Source organism: Vigna unguiculata, chromosome 8, assembly GCF_037176805.1.
Source record: "Vigna unguiculata cultivar grain cowpea cultivar isolate G323 ecotype 2 chromosome 8, ASM3717680v1, whole genome shotgun sequence".
Lineage (NCBI taxonomy): Eukaryota > Viridiplantae > Streptophyta > Magnoliopsida > Fabales > Fabaceae > Vigna > Vigna unguiculata.
Genome location: NC_140799.1, coordinates 9,370,856 through 9,391,538, shown reverse-complemented (window position 1 = coordinate 9,391,538; position 20,683 = coordinate 9,370,856). Strand labels below are relative to the sequence as shown.

At 33.4% G+C, this 20,683-nt stretch overlaps 1 protein-coding gene across 1 annotated transcript; it reads right to left on the bottom strand.

The window, feature by feature from the left end:
* Positions 1-4,553: 4,553 nt before the first annotated feature.
* On the bottom strand, positions 4,554-7,189 carry LOC114194562 (NAC domain-containing protein 92-like). The gene is made up of 4 exons (XM_028084884.2): positions 6,981-7,189; positions 6,576-6,789; positions 5,460-5,731; positions 4,554-5,370 (listed from the first exon to the last, which is right to left on the bottom strand). The coding sequence occupies exons 1-4, from the start codon at positions 6,984-6,986 to the stop codon at positions 4,789-4,791; spliced, it is 1,074 nt and encodes a 357-aa protein (XP_027940685.1). The 5' UTR covers positions 6,987-7,189; the 3' UTR covers positions 4,554-4,788.
* Positions 7,190-20,683: the final 13,494 nt, after the last annotated feature.

The following is a 20,683-nucleotide window of genomic DNA, read 5'->3' as shown; positions in this document are numbered from 1 at the left end:
TCAATAAAATATGTATAATGTAGTAATTTTGGTAGTATCTTCTTTTCTTAATATCTAATAGAAATGAAAAATAAAAATAAATTGACTTTTGTAGGATTTGAACCCAAATCCTTCTGAATCAAAGTTTTCAAATGACGAAAAAAATTAAATTTTATGACACTTGTCAATAAAAGAAGATGAGTAATGTAGTAATGTTGGTACTATCTTCTTTTCTTATTATATAATAGATGAAATAGATTTACTACTATCACTATAAATAATATTTATAATAATAATACTATTATTAATCAAAAATAATAATATTACTTATAATTAATATTAAAGTTAAAATCATAAATAAATGAAAAATAAAAACAAATTGGCTTTTATTGGATTTGAATCAGAATCCTTTTGTATCAGAATTTTAAAATTACGAAAAAAACTAAAATTTATGACACTTGTCAATAAAAAAGATGGATAATGTAGTAATTTTGGTAGTATCTTCTTTTCTTAATATGTAATAGAAATGAAAAATAAAAACAAATTGGCTTTTGTAGGATTTAAACATGAGTCCTTTTGTACCAGAGTTTTAAAATGATGAAAAAGCTAAATTTTATGACACTTGTCAATAAAAGAAGATGGGTAATATAGTAATTTGGTAGTATCTTCTTTTCTTAATATGTAATAGATGTAATAGATTTACAAAATAAAAAATTATTGATTATTAAAATAGTCACTATTACAAATAAAAAATAACTGGTCTTTAAAATTTAACTACCAAATGAATTAGTTTATAAGTTGGTCATTGAATATTAACCATCAAGGATTTGACTACTAAAGAAATAGTTTCTAAATTAATCGTTAATTAACTAGTGAAAATCTAATGAACAATTATATTTTTTTTAATCATACCGATGACTACTTTAGTAATTAATATTTTTTTATAAATTGATATATAAATTTATCACTATAATAATAATTAACAATTTTTTGTCAATGAAATAAATTATTATTTAAGATGTTTTTTTATAACTAAAATAATGTCAAATAAATGTATATAAAAAAAAAAATCTATTGTGAAAGTACCATTTTCCTTTGAAAGATTTAATTCTTTAGATTAAATTTCTATTGAATTTAACCTTTTCAATTCTTTAGATCTTTTTGACACTTAATAAAAAAAAATGTTTTAATTGATTCATTCTGTGTTTTTTTTTTTTTTAAATAAAAGGGTTATTTTATTAATGTTGAATCACTGTTGATTAAAAAATTAAGTGTTTATGCATCTCACTTTTTTCAATGTTTGAACTTCTATTTGTTTCCTTATAAAGATGGCGTGTAATGCATGGCTAAATTTCTATATGACGAATTGCCTATGACATATATTATTAAGCTAATTTACAGTTTATAGATTGAATTGTGACAAACTCCAGTGGTTATTGAAAACTATTTTTAATATTAATTATAAGATAAATTGCTTAAATGAAATATACCACTGCAGAAAAAAAATCGTGTATTATCAACAATAATATTTGTTGATAAATGCTAATATTCGTAGATAAATAATAATTTTCGACGAGTAAAATTTTATTAGTAACCTGTTTGTCTGTAAAGTTTATGATAAATGCACAAAAAATAAAAAGAGCAAGTTTACTTCGGCATATATTTTTACAAGATCTTCTTGCTATGTATAATCTTTCATAGTCACATAAGAGAATATTGAGTGTCATTGTTTAATGTTCACATCATAATTTAATACAAGAACCCGTCAATGCTAATATTTAGCCATGAATGAAAAAGGACACAAAAGACAAACGTAATTCAAATTAATGTTGTCAAACCAATTGTACTCTAAATTGATTAAAGCAAACAGCAGCACAGACGATGACCACATATAGAGAGGTAGGCTTAACCAAATCCACAACAATGAAATCACCACATACCTCAATTGTCAATGTGGCAATGAAGGTGGAAGGGTCTTTCAATGGCTGGTGCGACAACAACCACGATAGTGTCTCTTGATGACTCGACGACTCGACGACAAGCTTCTGCAACTCATGGAGAAGAATATGTCACATGCAGGGACACTCTGGTGTCACGAACAAGGACACTTAGGCCACAAACCTCATGGCAGATCACGATGGGCAGTAGAGATGGCACGACAACATCAATGTAGGGAATCCGAAATTATACTTTGGCTTCCTTTGATAAAATTTTGGGGAGGGAATCTCAATTGTAAATTCTGATTTCATCGACGACATTACCAATAGCTCGGATCAGTCAATAAGCCCGTTGTTAATTAGGTCAACAATTTCATAAATGATATTACAGACTAATATTGTTCGTCGATAAATTCAACAACAAGATTCGTCGATAATTAATCATTACTAATGGACTGTATCCGTTGGTAAATGCAATAACGACATCCATTAATAATTTTGTTGGTAATTAACCGTCATCGATAAATCTAAATTTGCTAGTAAAATACTATCGATAATTAGCATTTTTCCTATAGTTATACAACAATATATAAAATTTTAAACCATACAAAATTTCTATAGTTAAAGAAAGATATTCAAAGTCACGTATTAACCACGCGAAACATCCAAATATACAATTTCTTGTGTAAAGGTTTATTAGGAGGGATAAATGACATTTTCATTCTTATTATTTATAGAATAAATAGTTAATTTAGTTTAATAAACAGTGATATATTTATCCTTTTACCATAGAAAAATTGTTAGCTTTATTTCAACTTCATTAATGATTGAAGTAATTAATTACGTATTTAGTAATTATTAGATGTATTTATTAAAAGAGAGTTAACATTAACATGAAGTTATATATCTTTAAAGTCTTCCACTACCCATTTTAACAAACAACTACAGTTTCTTTCTATAACGGTTGTTGAAAGTCTAATTTTTTTCTTTTTCAAAAAGGGAAATGACAGTTTTCTTTAGAATCGTTGGTAAAACAAATAATTTCCTCTTATCATCTTTGTTAAAAGTTTAATTTACATAAATAAGGACGTTTTTTCTTAAAATTGTTATTTATATGTCTAAAATGTATTTCTGTCATTTCACAATATCTATAACAATATATAAAAATATATTCTCTTTTATATTTATATTTCATTATCCCAATTTTAATTTTAATTATTTTTAAAATTAATTATTGTATAAATAATTTACTTTTAACGTTTTTCAAAAAACTTCTTTTATTTTAAACCATTATTTAAAAAAATTGTACGCATATTTTATTTTTTAATTTTACATTAATAATTATTTTAAAATTAATTATATATTTATTACTGATGTTAACTTAAATATTAAAATTAAAAAATCGAACATATAAACGCGCCTATATTATCTGTGTTATCGCTAGTTTTTATAACGTGCATTCATCTCTTTCACTTTGCAATTTTCTTCCTTCCTTATTACTTATTTCCATCGTGACTCATCGTGACTGGTCTTTGTTGTTGCTCTCTACAGCTGCACTTCGTTGTTGTTCTCATTCGTTGCATTCAAATGTTTGTCGTTGCTATTAGAATGCCACAATTGTTGTCACATTTTGCAACCTACACTATTAAAAGTCCTATCTACACTATACAAACTCAATTACATCTTAATCACTAATCAAATTCAAACAAAGTTAACGAAATTAAAATTTTCGTATTATTTTTTGTATAACTTTTTCTTTGAACTCAAAACATATTTGAGTAGTGTTAAATTAAAATTTCCTAAAGTTATTTAAAACCTACAACTGATCAATTTGTTTGAGTTTCTAATATTGTGTGATAGTAAACTTACATTATACTAGCGACAATAAAAGCATGCATCTCTACTTTTATCATATTATTTTATTTTATTGAGAAAATTAAATTATTGTAACATGTTATCTTTTTTATAATATATACATGTCACCTCCTAGGAAGAAAACTCCCGCTTCACTCTTTCTTAGAGTGAATATTTCCTCGGCTCTGGTTTCCTATTGTTTATTACGTCTTTTGCATTCCAGTATGTCAAGGAAATAAATAGAAAAGATGAAATCAGAACAAATTCTGAGGGATCTAACGAAAACTAATGAAGAAAATATCACAGAAAATCATATTCAAGCAGAGAATTCTTATTCCAAAAAAAAAAAAAAAAAAAAACCTTCATGATGTAAGAGTAGTTAATAGTCATCACTTCTTTTCATTCTTCTTTTTTCTTTTCAGAACGGTTGTTTCTCTTAGTGGCTGAATAATTAATGAGATAGAAATTGCAAAGTAGTAGATTATAGTGAGAGAAGAGCTCTTGCCATATAACTGTGAGTGAATACGCAACCAACACAGAATTAATGCTAAACTTTAATCAAACAAGGATTAAGCATAAAACACACAGCTTAAATCACAATTAAGCCTCACTTGAACCTTCCTTAATCACATGAATAGACCCACTACAAAATGGTATAAATAAATGAACATCTAAGCTAAAAAAAGATAAGTGAATTTATTTTTCCCTGACAAAGAAAAAGATAAAACAATAAAAATGGAACAAGTTATCATAAATAAGGGAAAAGAGGCTAAAAACACTACCATGAGGTGTATATATAGTAGTTATGAATCTATAAGAGAGCAATTGAAAAACACGAACAACATGAAAAAGGTAATTTATCTTGGCACAGATAACACAAAGTCTTGTGTGACAAAGTATTTTTACCTGAAAGAGACATAAAAGCGCACTTCAAAAAACATAAACATTAAGCTGATCGAACTAAAGTTTGAGTACTAGATTTATATATATATGTATGAAACATATAATGGGTGGGAATTTAGTAGGAAGGCCAGTAAGTGTCTAGATCCATGCAGTTATCGATGGACATGAACCTATTGGCATGAGAATTTGCATTGGTGATGTCTGCACCATACTCTACACCGTGAGCAGCAGGAGTGACCATGTTGGAACTGAAATCATGATTCATTTGGGTCACCGTGTGAGCAGAAAGTAGGTGTGTTTGTGTGGTGGCAGTGGTGGAAACTGCTCCTCCTCCCAGGTTCAAATTCAGGCCAGAAATGGTGAACCCTGCTGCTGCTGCTGCTGCAACCGGTGGTGGCGGTGGTGGTGGATGGTTGAAATGGGGTTGCATTATAGGGAGGTTGATGACATTGAGACTTGTGGATGCAGCATCTCTGAAGAGCCTTTCCGAAGGGTTGATGATGTAGTTTCTTGATCCAGAAAGGAAATTGAAATGAGCAGAAGGATCACCCAGGTGCATCATTGGTGGTGGTGGCACCATGCTAGGGCTAAGTTCAAGACTATAAGGGTTCAGTGTTCTGGTGTGGTTGGGATTAGAGGGAAACTTTTTTGCTCCACCACTCTTCCGGAACACCCGGCAAACCACCCATTCATCTTGCTGTATGTCAGAGTTAATGTCAGATATTATAGTAAAAAAACAAAAATATTGGTATCTTTGTTGTAAATAAGTGTATATAGGTGCAATACCTTAGTGATTTTGAAGGTGGATTTTGAATGATTGCGATATTCATGCATGACCCAGTTGGTTTTCTCTCCTCTGGGAGCCCTACCTTTGTAGAAAACCAAAGTCTTCTTCATACCAACCAACTCCGATGTAACACTGTTCAAGATCTCTTTGTCTTTCCCGGTGGTTTTCCAGTACCCTGTGTTCGTTGCTCTGTTCGTTCTCACACCTGTCGGATATTTACGATCCCTTAGGTTGAAGAAGTACCATTCTTTTGCTCCCATTTTTGCCTTTCCTATAAACATATTCACCATAAAAATAAATACGAACTATCCTTCAAAATCACACAATAACATTATCTTGATTAACAAAAGAATATATTTAATTATTTGACAACCTTAATATTTATATTTGTGATATATTACTCGATATGTAATTTTTCTGTAAAGAAGTGTGAATTTCTTTTTTATAATTTTCTTATGAAAATTATAAATCTTACTATTTTTCTATAAAAAATTACAAACATTTTCACGATACATACCGTACTCAAATCTCTATACATGTAAGAGACTTATGAAACTATAGTGATAACTCTCATCAACTCTTCAACAAAATTCCTACTTTCTCTTCTTCACTTTCATAAAGTGGCGATACTTTGATAAATATCCACCTCGGAATAACTAAAATCATATCAATTTTTCAGAATAATTTACTGTAGATAATGGAGGATAAATCAAATTTATTACACTTTAACCTTATCACAATACAAACGTATTGCAGAAAAACAAATTAGGTTAAGTAGTTATATTATAACACGATGAATTGATTCAAGTAGATAACTTACCTGTGAAAAGGGTATGTAGTATATTGTATATCATAGAGAAACCCTAGATGGCGTTGACTATTTTCAGAACAACATGGACGCAAATTAGATCAAATATATGTAGAAAGTACTAAAATTGATGAACAAAATGAAGCAAATATAAATAGTTTCCACACAGATCTATGATTTCTTGATACATAGATGAGTTTGCAAAAGAAAAAGGGAAGTGCAAAGTGAGACACATGGAGAAAAAACTATGGATGAATCTTATAATCAACGAAAAAACATGGTTTTTTTGTAAGACATATAACTGTACCAGGAAGATCCCATGGCTCACATTTGTTGAGATCTACAACAGCTACTGCTTTTGCAGTGAAATCAGAATCTGAAATCTTGTTTGTGAGGTAGTAACAAATGAGTTCTTCATCGGTGGGGTGAAACCGAAAACCAGGTGGTAGGGTTTCTTCCTTCTTCTTGTCTTCTTCCATTTCAATGTCTTTACCCTCTTTGCCAACAATTTCCTTGTCTTTCTGTAGCACACAAAAAGGGACATGATGAACAAATTGATTTAGTTACCACCTTGGAATTTTTGTGAACAAAAAGGTTAAAGAAATATTAGACTATATAGAGAGAGTCTGATTTTGTATATATAAATCTCAGAAACAAAGGAATCAATAATTGAGAAACATGTTGTATAATGAATGACTCGGTTGTTGCTTACTTGCATGGAGAGAAAAACTTTTCTTGGATTCAGGTTTTGATGATTTATATGAGCAAGCTTTTGCTCACAAGAAACACTGACTTGAGGGTTACTACAAGGGTTTTCTAATTGTAAAAGGAGATGATGAAGAGGGTGAAGCTTTGTACGGAGTAATCAGCATGCATGAGAAAAGTTAAAGAATTTGAGTGTGAAGTCATAGAAGAAAAAAAGGGACAAGTGTGTTTGTGAAGATTTCACCAAACGTGGGTTTTTTACCGTCTAGTTGCATTGAACAGCTGGGAATTCCACGAAAGATACCTAGACGACTAAAATGACTCTCTTGACCTTGTCGTCGTATGTTGTTTTTTAATGAACAAATACTATGCAATGTTTTTAAATTCCGGAAAATGTTGAAAGTTTATGAAGACCAACTAAGAATATTTCTAGCATGAGCGCTATGAAGTTTCTTCATGTCATGTCACGTGTGCTAACTTATATAACATACTAATTATATAAGTAAAATAAAAAAAAAGTAAATATTACTAGTGAAAAAAATCACTTTTTATAACAAATTTTTATACCAGTTATAATTAACCTAAATAATAAATGATGCAATGATAGAACTGTAAATAAGATAACATTTTCTATATTAGTTGTAGTTATAAATGGTATAGAAAGCGGACATTGTTGTATATTTATAATGAAGAAAAAAACTTTCTATACGAGTTATACTAGTATAGAAAGTAGCAAACACACACAAATGACTCTAAAATTCCTAACCCCATTCTCCTCTCTTCTCCTTCTTCCTTAGCATCCTAAAATGCTTTCTCCTTATAAACTCTACCAAACCCAAAGCACACACTCACTCGAACACGACATTACCGATGACCTTGGGATGAGCCACATATGGACCTTTTGCAAGAAGATAAATCAAAACTTCACACTAAACCCTCCATTCTCGCCCTCATCGACAAGTTCGAGAAGCTTTGCCAGCCCTCACCTCCGCGGTAGTCAAGAAACTCTAGGGAGCGACACTGAACACGCAAAGCGCTGAAGCCCTAATCCAAACCCTAGTAGAAAGCTCTGTATCGTTTGTCGCTGTTGCAACACTCAAGGGATGATGTTGTCGTGGGTTACCTATTCAACCTACTCTATCGTTCATTTCTTGATTTTTTCTTTATGTACTTTGAATTTTTGTCACTACTTTCTGATTTATGAGATCTAGTTTCAGATTTGTCTTTCTCATGCATCTCTTATGTTTGATTTTTTAATTTTTGTGCCTTGTTTTTTTTTTCATGTGTTTCAATTTAATGTTTCCCTTGTGTTTCCTTTTTTTTTTTCGATGTGTTTCTATATCAGTTTTGGCCTTAACCAGTATAAAAAGTGACATTTTTTATACTGGTTGTGGAAAGGGTATAAAAGGCTCTTTTTAACCGGTATCAAAGGTTTCCTTACACTAGTGAATGTTTTTAATCTTTATCCTTGTTCCAAACTTTGATACACTTTAGTCTCTAAATTTTAAAAATGAATGGGTATAGTCATTTTTTCACCTAATGACGTTAATATTTTTTTACTTGTTAAACAATGTTTCATACTGACATTTGAGTTAGAACGTCGGAACATGTCAACACGGTGTAACAAGTCAAACATTATCCTAAAATACGTTTGACATGTAAGAAAAAAATAATTATTTGGGATAGAAGAACTATATCCGTTCATTTTTAAAATTTGTGATAAAAATATATCAAAGTTTGAGACATAAAATAATTTCAAATTTCACGTCAAATTAAGTAACTAAAATCGTATTTACCCTAATAAAAAATAAATAAACTATCTCACAATATATGAGAAAATAAAGATGCAGATCAACAAAAATTTCACCCAAATACAATTTATTTATTCAGATAACACATTTTGTTATGCTAGTTCAGAATTTGATTTCTCTGAAACTAAATTCTAAATGTGAAATAATTGTAGGGTCGTGAGGCATCTAACTATAAAATTTGATTATCTAAAAATCAAATTCTAACCTTCATTTAAAAACAGTGGAGGGAGGAAAAATTAGGAAAAATGTTAATAATAAATTAGTAGTTTGAAAATTGAAAAATTTGAGAAATAGCAACTTTGAACAAAAGTGTACAAATATAAATATTTTCTAAAATTAAAATTGAGAAAAGTAATTATATTTAGTAATAATATTTTAGGGGAAAATTAAAGAATAGTAATTTATAACAGTAGACTTAGTAATAAAAGAATTAGAAATTAGGTAAAAAATAACAATTTAGAAAAGTAATTAATTTAAGAAGTAATTAATTAGAAGAATAAAAATGTGGAAGAAAATAAAATTACACAACATTTAATATATTTTTTAATATATTTAGAAGAAATTATGTAGTATTTTATTGGACAAAAAATGTAATATTAGTTGGTGTTTATTTATAAATAAATTACAGATTAATAAGAAAATTGTAAAAAAGTATAAAATATATAAATAATTTGTTAAAATTTATTAAGTTTAAAAATGTTTAAACATCGGAAATGAATGGAATAATTGATTAAATAATCAAGTTAATATTATGAGTATTGTTTAATTGTTTTTGTGAGATATAGAAATGTGAATAGATAAATTTTGGGTGTAATAAATATTGTGTATACATTACAAAAATGAAATATATAACTTTAAAAAAATTATAAATATAAAATATTGAAGAACAAACTTATGATAATTTCGTATATAATTAAAAATAGTAATAATATCAATAACCAATGTGGGGATTTTCGGCCAATATTTTAGGGTATCAAAATTTTAGTTAAATTATTTTTTCTGTCCATTTTTTTGTCCAAAAATGTTCCGGTCCTCTAGTATTTTTTAGTCTCAATTTGGTCCTAATTTTTTAAAAGTTAATATAATTTAATTTTTTTCGTTAGATTTCTTGAAGCGGAACAAGAATTTTTCATCAAAATTGACACTAGGATTAGGATAAAGTCAATTATACAATAAAGCAAATCATCCTTATTTACAACTTCAATTTTGATGAAAAAAACTTGGTCAGATTCAAGAAATTTAATGAAAAAAAGACAAAATTGCATCATTTTTTTAAAAATCGAAACCAAATTAAGACCATAAAACTAAAGGACCAACTTGATATTTTTGAATGAAAATAGGAATCACAAGAGTAATTCCAAAATTTTATATAAACTAATAAAAATATTCTATTTACTTTTTTTTTATGATGATGATAAAAAAAATTATAATTATTGTTATTATAATAGTTATAAAATTAAATATATAATTTTTTTATTTTATTATAATTAATTTTCATTTATAATGGTTAAGTTTAAAAAATAATCAAATATAAAATAATTAAATTAAACAAATAATCACTTAAAAATAATATTAATAAAATAATTATTTTATTTTAAAATTATTTGAACGGTAAAATTAAAATATAAATATGAAAAAAAAAAACTTTTACTCATACATAAATATAAATGTATAAAAAATTATTAAAATATCAAATATAAAAATATATTAAAAATATTAAATTTTGAAAAAATATATTTAAAATTATATACTAAATTATATAAAAATTTAAAAAAAATGGGGGTCATTGCCCTCTCAGTCCATACCTAGGTCCGCCTCTGTCCTCTGTCAATAACCATTTAACTATACTTCAATTAAATAACAAATACAACTAAATAGATAAATTTGGAATTTGAGTAAAGGAACATGCATAAGCAAATGGTTTATTGATATATTGATGATTAGAAATTGTAAATAAATTCGTCCTCGTGAATATAGTCCGAATTTGTTTCCGTTTTGATGAAGAATTCTCACATTGATTAGGTATGGATATGAGAAATTTCTGACTTTTTCAATTGGGTATGTGAGTGTACATATCCGTCCCATCTCCATACTCGCCATAATACCCGTCCCCACCATATCCCCATTCCCATTTAAATTATTAAAATATTCATAGTCAATTTAGTATTCTTATATATATATATATATATATATATATATATATATATATATATATATATATATATATATATATATATATATATATATATTACTACATACTTTTTATTTTTTAATTCTTTTAATTATTTGTTTTTCATGAAATTCATTCGCATCTCAAATATATTTTTCATCTTATCATAACATTTATCTAATTATGTTCAATTGATGTATGTTAATTAATATTTGTTATGTCTCACATTTGAATATTTCTATTGTTTTTTAATATTTTTATTTATTGTATATTTTCCTTTCACATGAAATGTTTAATACTCTCAATTCAAGTGTTTAATACCATAAACATTTTATTTACTAGGTAATATAAAAAAATTATCTTCTTTACTCTATTATTATTAATTTTTCCTTTCACAACAATTTATACTAGTTCAATTCAAGATGAATCTACATCCAATCTTCTCCTAAGTAACCCACTTAGGAGGATTCCACTACAATCAAGAACTCCTCCTAGGAGCAATGCATCCACGCAATTGCACCTAGGCCTACACTTCACACAATGAAGAAACTGTAATCAGGGATACAATCAAAGTAAACAAGAAACGAATACACCTATGTTGTGCAGATTTGTCAATATGCTCCTAGATTCAAGCTAGACCCATCATGGTAGAATCAACCATCAATCTCCTTGAATCTTCACTTGAATGATCTTCCAGAATGCTCAATAACTCTGTGTCTCTCAGAGGGCTGTCTCTCAGAATGAATCTCAATGATCTATAAATTTTCTCTGCTCTTGAAACAGATTTCAGAAAACAGTTTTTATACTAAGTTCTCTGCTGACATTAATGGATTAGGAGTTTACCTAATCGATTATCGTGAGTGTGTTTTCACTGCCTTGGTGCAGTACTCACAGTTAATCCATTAGTTAAACAGCTAATCAATCATGTTTGCACAAGCAAAAGTGTGATGGTTAATTACAACTGAATGCAAGCCTAATTTACATATGATAATTTCATACTAATAGCCTAATGCACAACCTAACTAAAACAAGGCTATTTTAACCAAGTAGACATCATCAAAACCATAAACCAAGTAGACATCATCAAAACCATCTTCATATATAGTTGAAGTAGCTCCCCCTACCAACAATCTCCCCCTTTTTTATGATGTCCAAAATTCGTCCTATGATACTATTAACAATTGATGGCCTGCAACACATAAAGGAAACAACACTACTGCACAACACATGAAAGCAGCGCAAACAGCACAACTGCACATTCACAAAACAACACAACTACACATTCTCCCCCTTTGGACATTAGCAAAAAGAATAGGGGTGTGGCCAAAGCAACATATGCAGTATAGGCAGTATAATACAACAGAAAGTAGCAGTATAGGTAGGCAGTGCAAATATGTAAGATATGCAACAAGGGATAGTGCAAACATTTAGCATTTAATAGGTACACATGATAAACATGATAAATAGAGTGCAAAGCGCATTATAGACCCAATAAAAAAGAATCCCAAACTAAAGGAGCTATATGAGGATAGCCAAAAGGGGACACACACACCTCAAAAGAGACTAAGGAACCTAAGGCCAAGGGACACAACATGAAAGTCTAAAGGGTTGTTAAACAAAAGCTGGTGTGTGGGGGGAGTAAGCTAAGTTATTCTTCGTCAATGACATCTTCAAACTACTCACTCTCACTACCTTCTGCAGTGTCAACATCGGCTTTAGGATTGGGAGGGTCACAACCAGTATTGAGTAGAGCTAGTTGTTCTTGGACAGAGGTGAGTTGATGCTCAATGGAATCTAACTTGGATATCCAGGTTTGATGATGGTCAAGAAGTGCAATGACCATACGCAGCATTTCCTACTCGTAGTGGGTTTTGGTTGCAGCAAAGGAGGGTTCAGTAGTGTCCACAAGGTCAGTATCAGGTTCATCTTTGAAGCACTAGGTGTTGCCCCAAAATGACATTCCCATGTGGTGAAGGGCATTTGCACCAATCAAACTTGTGATTTGGAGTGTAGGAAGCTTCGCCAGATAGATTAACCTTGTAGTGCTCAAGGACTTTGCACACAAACACAACATAGGGCAGAGGGTAATTTGGGAGCTTGATAGCTTTTTGCATCGTATCAGAGACGACTTCAGACCAATTGATAAGAATGTTGGATTTGAAAGCGTGGATGAGGAAGACATCCTCTCTTGTGAGTTGAGCGTGATTGACGTTGCGTGGAACCAGAATCCAAGCAATAAGAAACGCGAGCACACGTTCATCTTTCTTCATCCCACCAGCACGGAAGATGCTGTAATCACGTTTGGCAGTGGGATCCCACAGACAGCCTTGGTAGATGTCTAGGCGATTTATCCCAGGAAACCCTCGATGTGTCGGAATGCCTGTTATCCGGAAACCAAAAAGGGAGGTCCAGATCTCTTGGGTTAGAACAATGTTTACCCCTTTGACGCACGAAGTGCGAAGATCCTCTTCACATGTGAGGTTGGCGTAGAAAACCCTAATCAAGTCTGGGTAGACATCACCCGTGAGTTGGACGAAAGCCTCCAAATGTTGAAAGGAAAGAAGCTTGAGAAAGGCAAAACCATGAGTTCGGAAGAAAGGAAGTTTGACGTGCTTGTGGTTGATGATTTTGCGATTGCGAAAGGAAATGTGGAAGTTTTCCTAGGCTTCTGGATCACTAATCCAGCCATCAATGTCTGGATCTCTTTGTTTGGTGGCCATCCGCTTAATGCGCTTGCGAGAGGAGGAAGAGGATGCCATGACGGATGGGTTGTGGGTGCAAGGTGACAAACGAAGAAGTGGTGGAAAGGGAAAGGGGAAAACCTAGGGTTTGAGAGAGATTAGGGAGTACATGGGGCTTGGGTTCAGGAATTAAGAGTGCTATTAGGTGTAGAGATGTACTTACCTAATGGATTAGCGAGAGCCTCTTTAAAAATTAGGAAACAACTATGTGAGGAAGGGCTTAACACAGACTGGACTCAAAATGCACGATAATGGATTAATGCCAAAGGTAGGCAAGCAACTACGCAGACTGGACTCAAAATGCACACAAGCAGATGCAGAAATCAACATGAACCAGGTATGGATAAATGTATGCTAATCATATATGCAGTATGTATGAGACTGGAAATGTAACATAACAGTGTACATAGGAAGAGCGTGACAGGAAAAACACACAGAGCAGAACAGAAAAGCACAAGAAAAACAGAATGATAGTTTGCTAAGTATAATTAATGAGAGCAAGTAATGTTCAAAATACCCAACTCATTTCTAAGAGTGTAAAACCTTTATCTGGCCAGGGGTTTAGTAAAGATGTCTGCCAGTTGATTTTGTGTGTCAATGTACTCAACCTTGCATTCTCTCTTTGACACATGATCCCTAATAAAATGGTGTCGGATCTTAATGTGCTTGGTCTTAGAGTGCATAACTAGATTTTTGGTGAGATTTATAGCAGTGGTGTTGTCACACTTGAGAGGAATGTGATCAAGGTAGATGCCATAATCCTCAAGTTTATTTTTGATCAAGATGGACTGGGCACAGCAGCTGCCAGCAGTTATATATTCTGCTTCAGTAGTGGAGAGAGCAACACAAGCCTGCTTTTTGGAGTGCCATGAGATTAGAGAGCAACCTAAGAGGTGGCAGGTTCCATTGGTGCTCTTCTTGTCAGTTTTACAGCCTCCAAAATCTGAATCATTATATCCTACCAGGGATATAGTAGAGCCATGAGGATATCACAAGCCTAGGTTTCTAGTGCCTTTGAGGTATTTGAAGATACGTTTAACAACAGTTAAGTGAGATTCTTTGGGGCAGGACTGAAATTTGGCACATACACACACATTGTGCATAATATCTGGACGGCTTGCAGTGAGATAGAGTAGTGATCCGATCATTCCTCGATACTTAGTCTGATCCACTACAAACCCTGTTTCGTCAGTGTCTAGATAGCAGTTTGTAGCCATAGGAGTTGACGATTCCTTGCAAGTTTCCATGTGGAAATTTTTTAGCAGCTTAGTGTAGTACTTAGATTGATGAATGAAGAGTCCATGCTTTCCTTGTTTGATTTGGAGCCCTAGAAAGAAGTGCAGCTCCCCCATCATGGACATTTCAAACTCATCTTGCATGTTTTTGGAAAATTCTTTGCATAGGAGAGTGTTAGTTGAACCAAAAATGATGTCATCTACGTATATTTGAATAAATAGTAGATCATTTTTAGCTTTCTTGATGAAGAGTGTAGAGTCCACTTGTCTTCTTCGAAATCCACTTTGGATCAAGAATTCACTTAGTCTTTCATACCATGAGCGAGGTGCTTGCTTAAGTCCATAAAGTGCCTTTTTTAGCTTATACACATGATCTGGAAACTCATAGTCTGTGAATCCAGGGGGTTGTGCCACATAGACTTCTTCCTTGATAAAGCCATTCAGAAAGGCACTCTTCACATCCATTTGGAAGAGCTTGAATTGTAGTATGGATGAAATGGCAAGGAGAATCCGGATAGCCTTAAGTCGTGCTATAGGAGCATAAGTCTCATCATAATCAATCCCTTCTTCTTGACAGAACCCTTTGGCTACCAATCTAGCTTTATTCTTAACGATCATACCAGAATCATCCAGCTTGTTGCGAAAGACCCACTTGGTGCCTATGATTTGTTGAGTTTTAGTTCTTGGAACGAGATCCCATACATCATTTCTCTTGAATTGATCCAACTCGTCCTACATTGTTAGGAACCAGTGTTCATCCTTGAGAGCATCACTCACTGATTTTGGCTCAAGTTGAGAAACAAATGCTACATTTAGGCAGAATTGGCTTAATTGGCTGCGAGTGGAAACACCTTTAGAGATATCCCCTATGATGTTGTCAAGAGACATACTTTTAGGCACTATCCAGTCAGCGGGCAGTTCTGCTGCAGAGGATGATTTCTCAGCTACTCCAGATGATAACTTTGTTGTTGTTGCAAGCTCAGGTTGCGTCAAGTCTGCACCTGTGTCATTTAATTCTGCACTATTTCTTGGATCAGAGGAGTTAGCATGATTGTCAATAAGCTCATCAAATGCGACATGAATGGATTCCTCTATAGTTAATGTTCGTTTGTTATAGACTCGATAGGCTTTACTAGTCAAGGAGTAACCTAAGAGATGCCTTCATCAGCCTTAGGATCGAACTTTCCAAGATTGGATTACCATTATTTAGTATGAAACACTTGCAACCAAAGGCTTTAAAGTAAGATACATTTGGTTTTCTACATTTGGTTTTCTACCATTAAATTCTTATCAAACAGTTGGCTAATACTAAGCAAGTTATGCTTGAGTCCATCAACTAGCAAGACATCCTCAATTTCCACAGCTGATGAGGACCTTACCTTCCCAGAACCCAGAATCTTACCTCTGTTGTTGTCACCATATGTGACATGTCCACTTACCTTGTGAGAGATTTTGCTTAATTTTGTGCTATCACCTTTCATGTGTCTTGAGCAGCCGCTGTCCAAATACCACATTGACTGCTTAGCTTCAGCATGTTCCTGCAAAACATATTATTTTGATGAAGCAGGTACCTAGATAAACTTGGGTCCTCTTGTGTTAGACTGTTTTGCAGTGCCTTTGGGTACCCATTTGAAATTACCTTTAGGAACCCCACTATTTTTAAAGTAGCAAGAATTAGAGAAATGGCCAGGTTTAGAACAATAAGTGCAAATAATAGAGAATGGTTTACTGATGTTGAAGAAATTTCTACTCGATAATCGATTAGAGTTGCCACTGTAACCAATTCCCTTTTTATTCAGCACACTCCTTTGAGATCCTAGTACAACATCTAGGTTGGATCTTCCTAGGGTGAATGAGGGTTTTCATCAAGTACTCTATCTTTTCTAGCTATCCTGGACAGTGCTCACATCTGGACCTAGGATGCTTTTCAGATTTTTCTAATTTTTCCAAGCAAGTGAATAGTTTCTCATTTTCCTCTTCTAACTGTTTTATCCTATTCTCAAGCCATTTAATCTCTCCTTTACGCTTGCTATTTGACTTTTGCAGTTTTGTAGCTTCCTTATGCAGTTCATTAAATGCATCAAGCAGTTCATAGTAATTATTTTCCTCATGTTCAGATGTGAAACTACTCACACTGCTTTTGGATGATTCTGCTTTAGCCATCAAACACATATTGTTTTCTTCTTCAGTGTTGTCATCACATTCATTGGATGTGCTAGGATCATTTTCTTCCCAGGCAATGTAAGCCTTCTTTTTCTTCAGGTGCTTCTCTGCCTCATTTTTCTCTTCTAGTTTCTGCTTCATCTTCAGCACACGATAATCTGCCTTGATGTGCCCTGTCTTGCCACACTCATAACAGGTTTGAGTGCCAGATCTGGACTGCTTCTTGTTTCCTGCATGACTGTTGTTAGTTTTATTCTTATACTTCAAGAATTTTGAGAACTTTTTCACCATTAAGCTCAAGGCTTCACTGTCAGAGTTTCCATCATTTGAGTCATTTGCAGAATCTGCTTTCTTCAGTTTTGCTGCAGATTTTACAGCACTCTTCAAAGCTACTGTGTGCCTCTTTTCTCTATCCTCTTCTGCCTTAAGTCTTCCAAGCTCTAGTTCGCGTTCTCTCAGCTTCCCAAAGAGTGTAGCTATATTCATGCTAGTGAGGTCTTTGGATTCTGAAATAGCAGTGACTTTAGGTTGCCATGTCCTATTTAAGCTCTTCAAGATCTTGACATTGAGTTCTTCTTTGTCAAAAGTCTTGCCAAGGGCTAAGAGGTGATTTACTATATGTGTAAATCTCTTCTGTACATCACATATGCTTTCCCTAGTCTTCATTCTAAACATTTCATACTCTTGATTGAGAGTATTTTTCCTTGCTCTTTTAACCTCATCCATGCCCTCATGGGTGACTTCCAAGACATCTCACATCTCTTTGGTGATTCACACACAGAGACCCTGTAAAATTCATCCAACGTTAGTGAAGAAGATATAATATTCTTGGCTCTAACATCATAATGTGCCCTCTTATTCTCATCAGGGGTCCATTGTGAGAATTCTTTAGGAAAAGTCTCTCCATCCACTATTTTAATTGGTTTAAAGGGTCCATTCACCACAGCATCCTATACCCCTTTGTCTACTGATTCAAAAAAGATTTTCATTCTAATTTTCTAGAAAGGATAGTTTTCACCAGCAAACAGAGGGAGCCTGTTAATGGATGCCCCTTCAACAAAGGTTTGAGATGTATTAGACATATCAGGATCTTTCTAATTGATTAGCATGCGATTAACCAGCTCTAGTGCCAATTGTTAAAACAGATCAATCTAATAACTCAACCTAGAAAGGGATCTGAATTGATTAACGAGCTTTTCACTTGTTTAAGGGGAATCTTGAAAGAGTCTTTTAAGTTTTAAAACCCAATTAATCAATTTCGCAGTTATGTGTTAATGGACTATTTAAATAAATCAAGAAAGATTGTGAGAGAAGAGAAATAAGCAAGACACAACAATTTATACTGGTTCGATTCAAGATGAATCTACATCCAATCTTCTCCTAAGTAACCCACTTAAGAGGATTCCACTAACACAGATAGGATCCAAGAATTACAAGAACACCTATATAATTCTAGACCCTAAAAACCCAAAGAACTTGATCTACCAATCAAGAACTCCCCCTAGGAGCAATGCATCCACGCAATTGCACCTAGGCCTACACTTCACACAATGAAGCAACTGTAATCAAGGATACAATCAAAGTAAACAAGAAACGAATACACCTATGTTGTGCAGATTTGTCAATATGCTCCTAGATTCAAGCTAGACCCATCATGGTAGAATCAACCATCAATCTCCTTGAATCTTTACTTGAATGATCTTCCAGAATGCTCAATAACTCTGTGTCTCTCAGAGGGCTATCTCTCAGAATGAATCTCAATGATCTGTAAATTTTCTCTGCTCTTGAAACAAATTTCAGAAAATAGTTTTTATACTAAGTTCTCTGCTGACATTAATGGATTAGGAGTTTACCTAATCGATTATCGTGAGTGTGTTTTCACTGCCTTGGTGCAGTACTCATAGTTAATCCATTAGTTAAACAACTAATCAATCATGTTTGAACAAGCAAAAGTGTGATGGTTAATTATAACTGAATGCAGGCCTAATTTACATATGATAATTTCATACTAATAACCTAATGCACAACCTAACTAAAATAGGGCTATTTTAACCAAGTAGATATCATCAAAACCATCAACCAAGTAGACATCATCAAAAACATCTTCATATATAGTTGAAGTAGCTCCCCCTACCAACAGGCGCCAACGCAGAGCCAATAATTCTGTGTGGCTATGAGATGCAATGTTAATTTGGTGCTGTTACCGTCTTATTTGGAATTGGAATGCTGGATCTTTATGATTTCTTGGAGTAATTGAAGATATAGTCCTAGAGCAAGAATTAAAATGGTCGAGTTAGCTTAAGGCTTGATGCATTAGCTATTCTAAGACTTGTATAAATGTAAATGGTGATAACGTATAGATTGGGGATTTGGGTAAGTTGGGTTTGAGAGGTCCAAAACTTGACCAATTGTGATTGGGTCTAGATTAAGATTAGCGTGTTGGTAACTACGTAAATAATAGTAATGGAAAGTTAAACCCAAGTTAATATTGAGATGGGTGTAAGTGGTTACTTACCTAAGAACAGATGTCTTAGAGTGAGTTGGGAAGGGCTGAAATGACTAGAGCCAAGATTAAAGAATAGGCATTGCGAGTGCATTGTGGTATGGTAGTGATGGACAAGATTAACTTAATAAAGCCAATTTGGTACACCTGGGTGGTTGAAATAAGATGAAAATAGGGAATTTGATAGTAAGTTAGCCAATGGAAAGGTAACTTCATAAAACTGGAGAAACATCTTGTGAGACTTGATGCTTAGGTTGAGGGATCTAATCTGTGCAGGATTGCAAAGAAACCAGAGTTGTGCCAGTTCTGATACAACGCTTGGCGGTGGTTATAGACCGCCAGGCGACTTCAGCAACGTTAGTGAGGTCTGGTGCGAATTTCGCCTAGCGGGGAAGGTGGCTTCGCCTGACGGTTATGGCAGAATCAGTGGGTTTTTAGTGTGGATGCGCCCAGTGGTGAGAATTGTTCCGCGAAGCAGTGTCTTTAATTATTGGTGGTTTTGAGGTGCTTGGCGCCCGACGGTACGTGTCCCCCGCCAGGGGGTCTGAAAGCTAGCAGCGCCTGACGATACGTGTCCCCCGCCAGGCGATTTTACTGCTGCAACATTGGTTTATTGAACCTATATGTGTGATCTACAAGGCTTCTCGTGATGCTTCAAAGGTGAAATTGTTGGGTTCCTTGGGTTATGGCTCGGAACGTATCCCTTGAGTTGTGGCTCAGGATAGGGGTTAAAACATGTGGTATTCCTTGAGTTGTGGCTCGGAATAACATCTCTTGAGTTATGGCTCGGGATGGCGGATGAACACGAGGAACTCTTGAGTTGTGGCTCAGGTTGGCGAATGTTGTCAGTGTGATTGTGCTAGTTGTGGCCAGTACGGATGGGTCCAGATAGATTACCCTCCTCAGTTGCTAACTGACGAGTTTGGTAGTCTTGGGACGTTGCAAACTAGATTCGTATTTGGGAACTCCACCTGGCGTTACGGTGTATGATCCGTAACATGGTTTCCTGCACGTTCTCTATCGGTTGTGGCCGATAGGTATGGCACCAGTCATCTTGAAATGATCACTAGAAGATGTAGAACATGAA

What these genes read in the sequence shown, in the direction of transcription:
- LOC114194562 (XM_028084884.2), bottom strand. An exon ending in TGAGCCATGGGATCTTCCTG is followed by an intron (nt 5,732 to 6,575) that starts GTACAGTTATAT and finishes ATATGTTTATAG; the next exon opens with GAAAGGCAAAAATGGGAGCA. An exon ending in CCACCTTCAAAATCACTAAG is followed by an intron (nt 5,371 to 5,459) that starts GTATTGCACCTA and finishes TCTGACATACAG; the next exon opens with CAAGATGAATGGGTGGTTTG.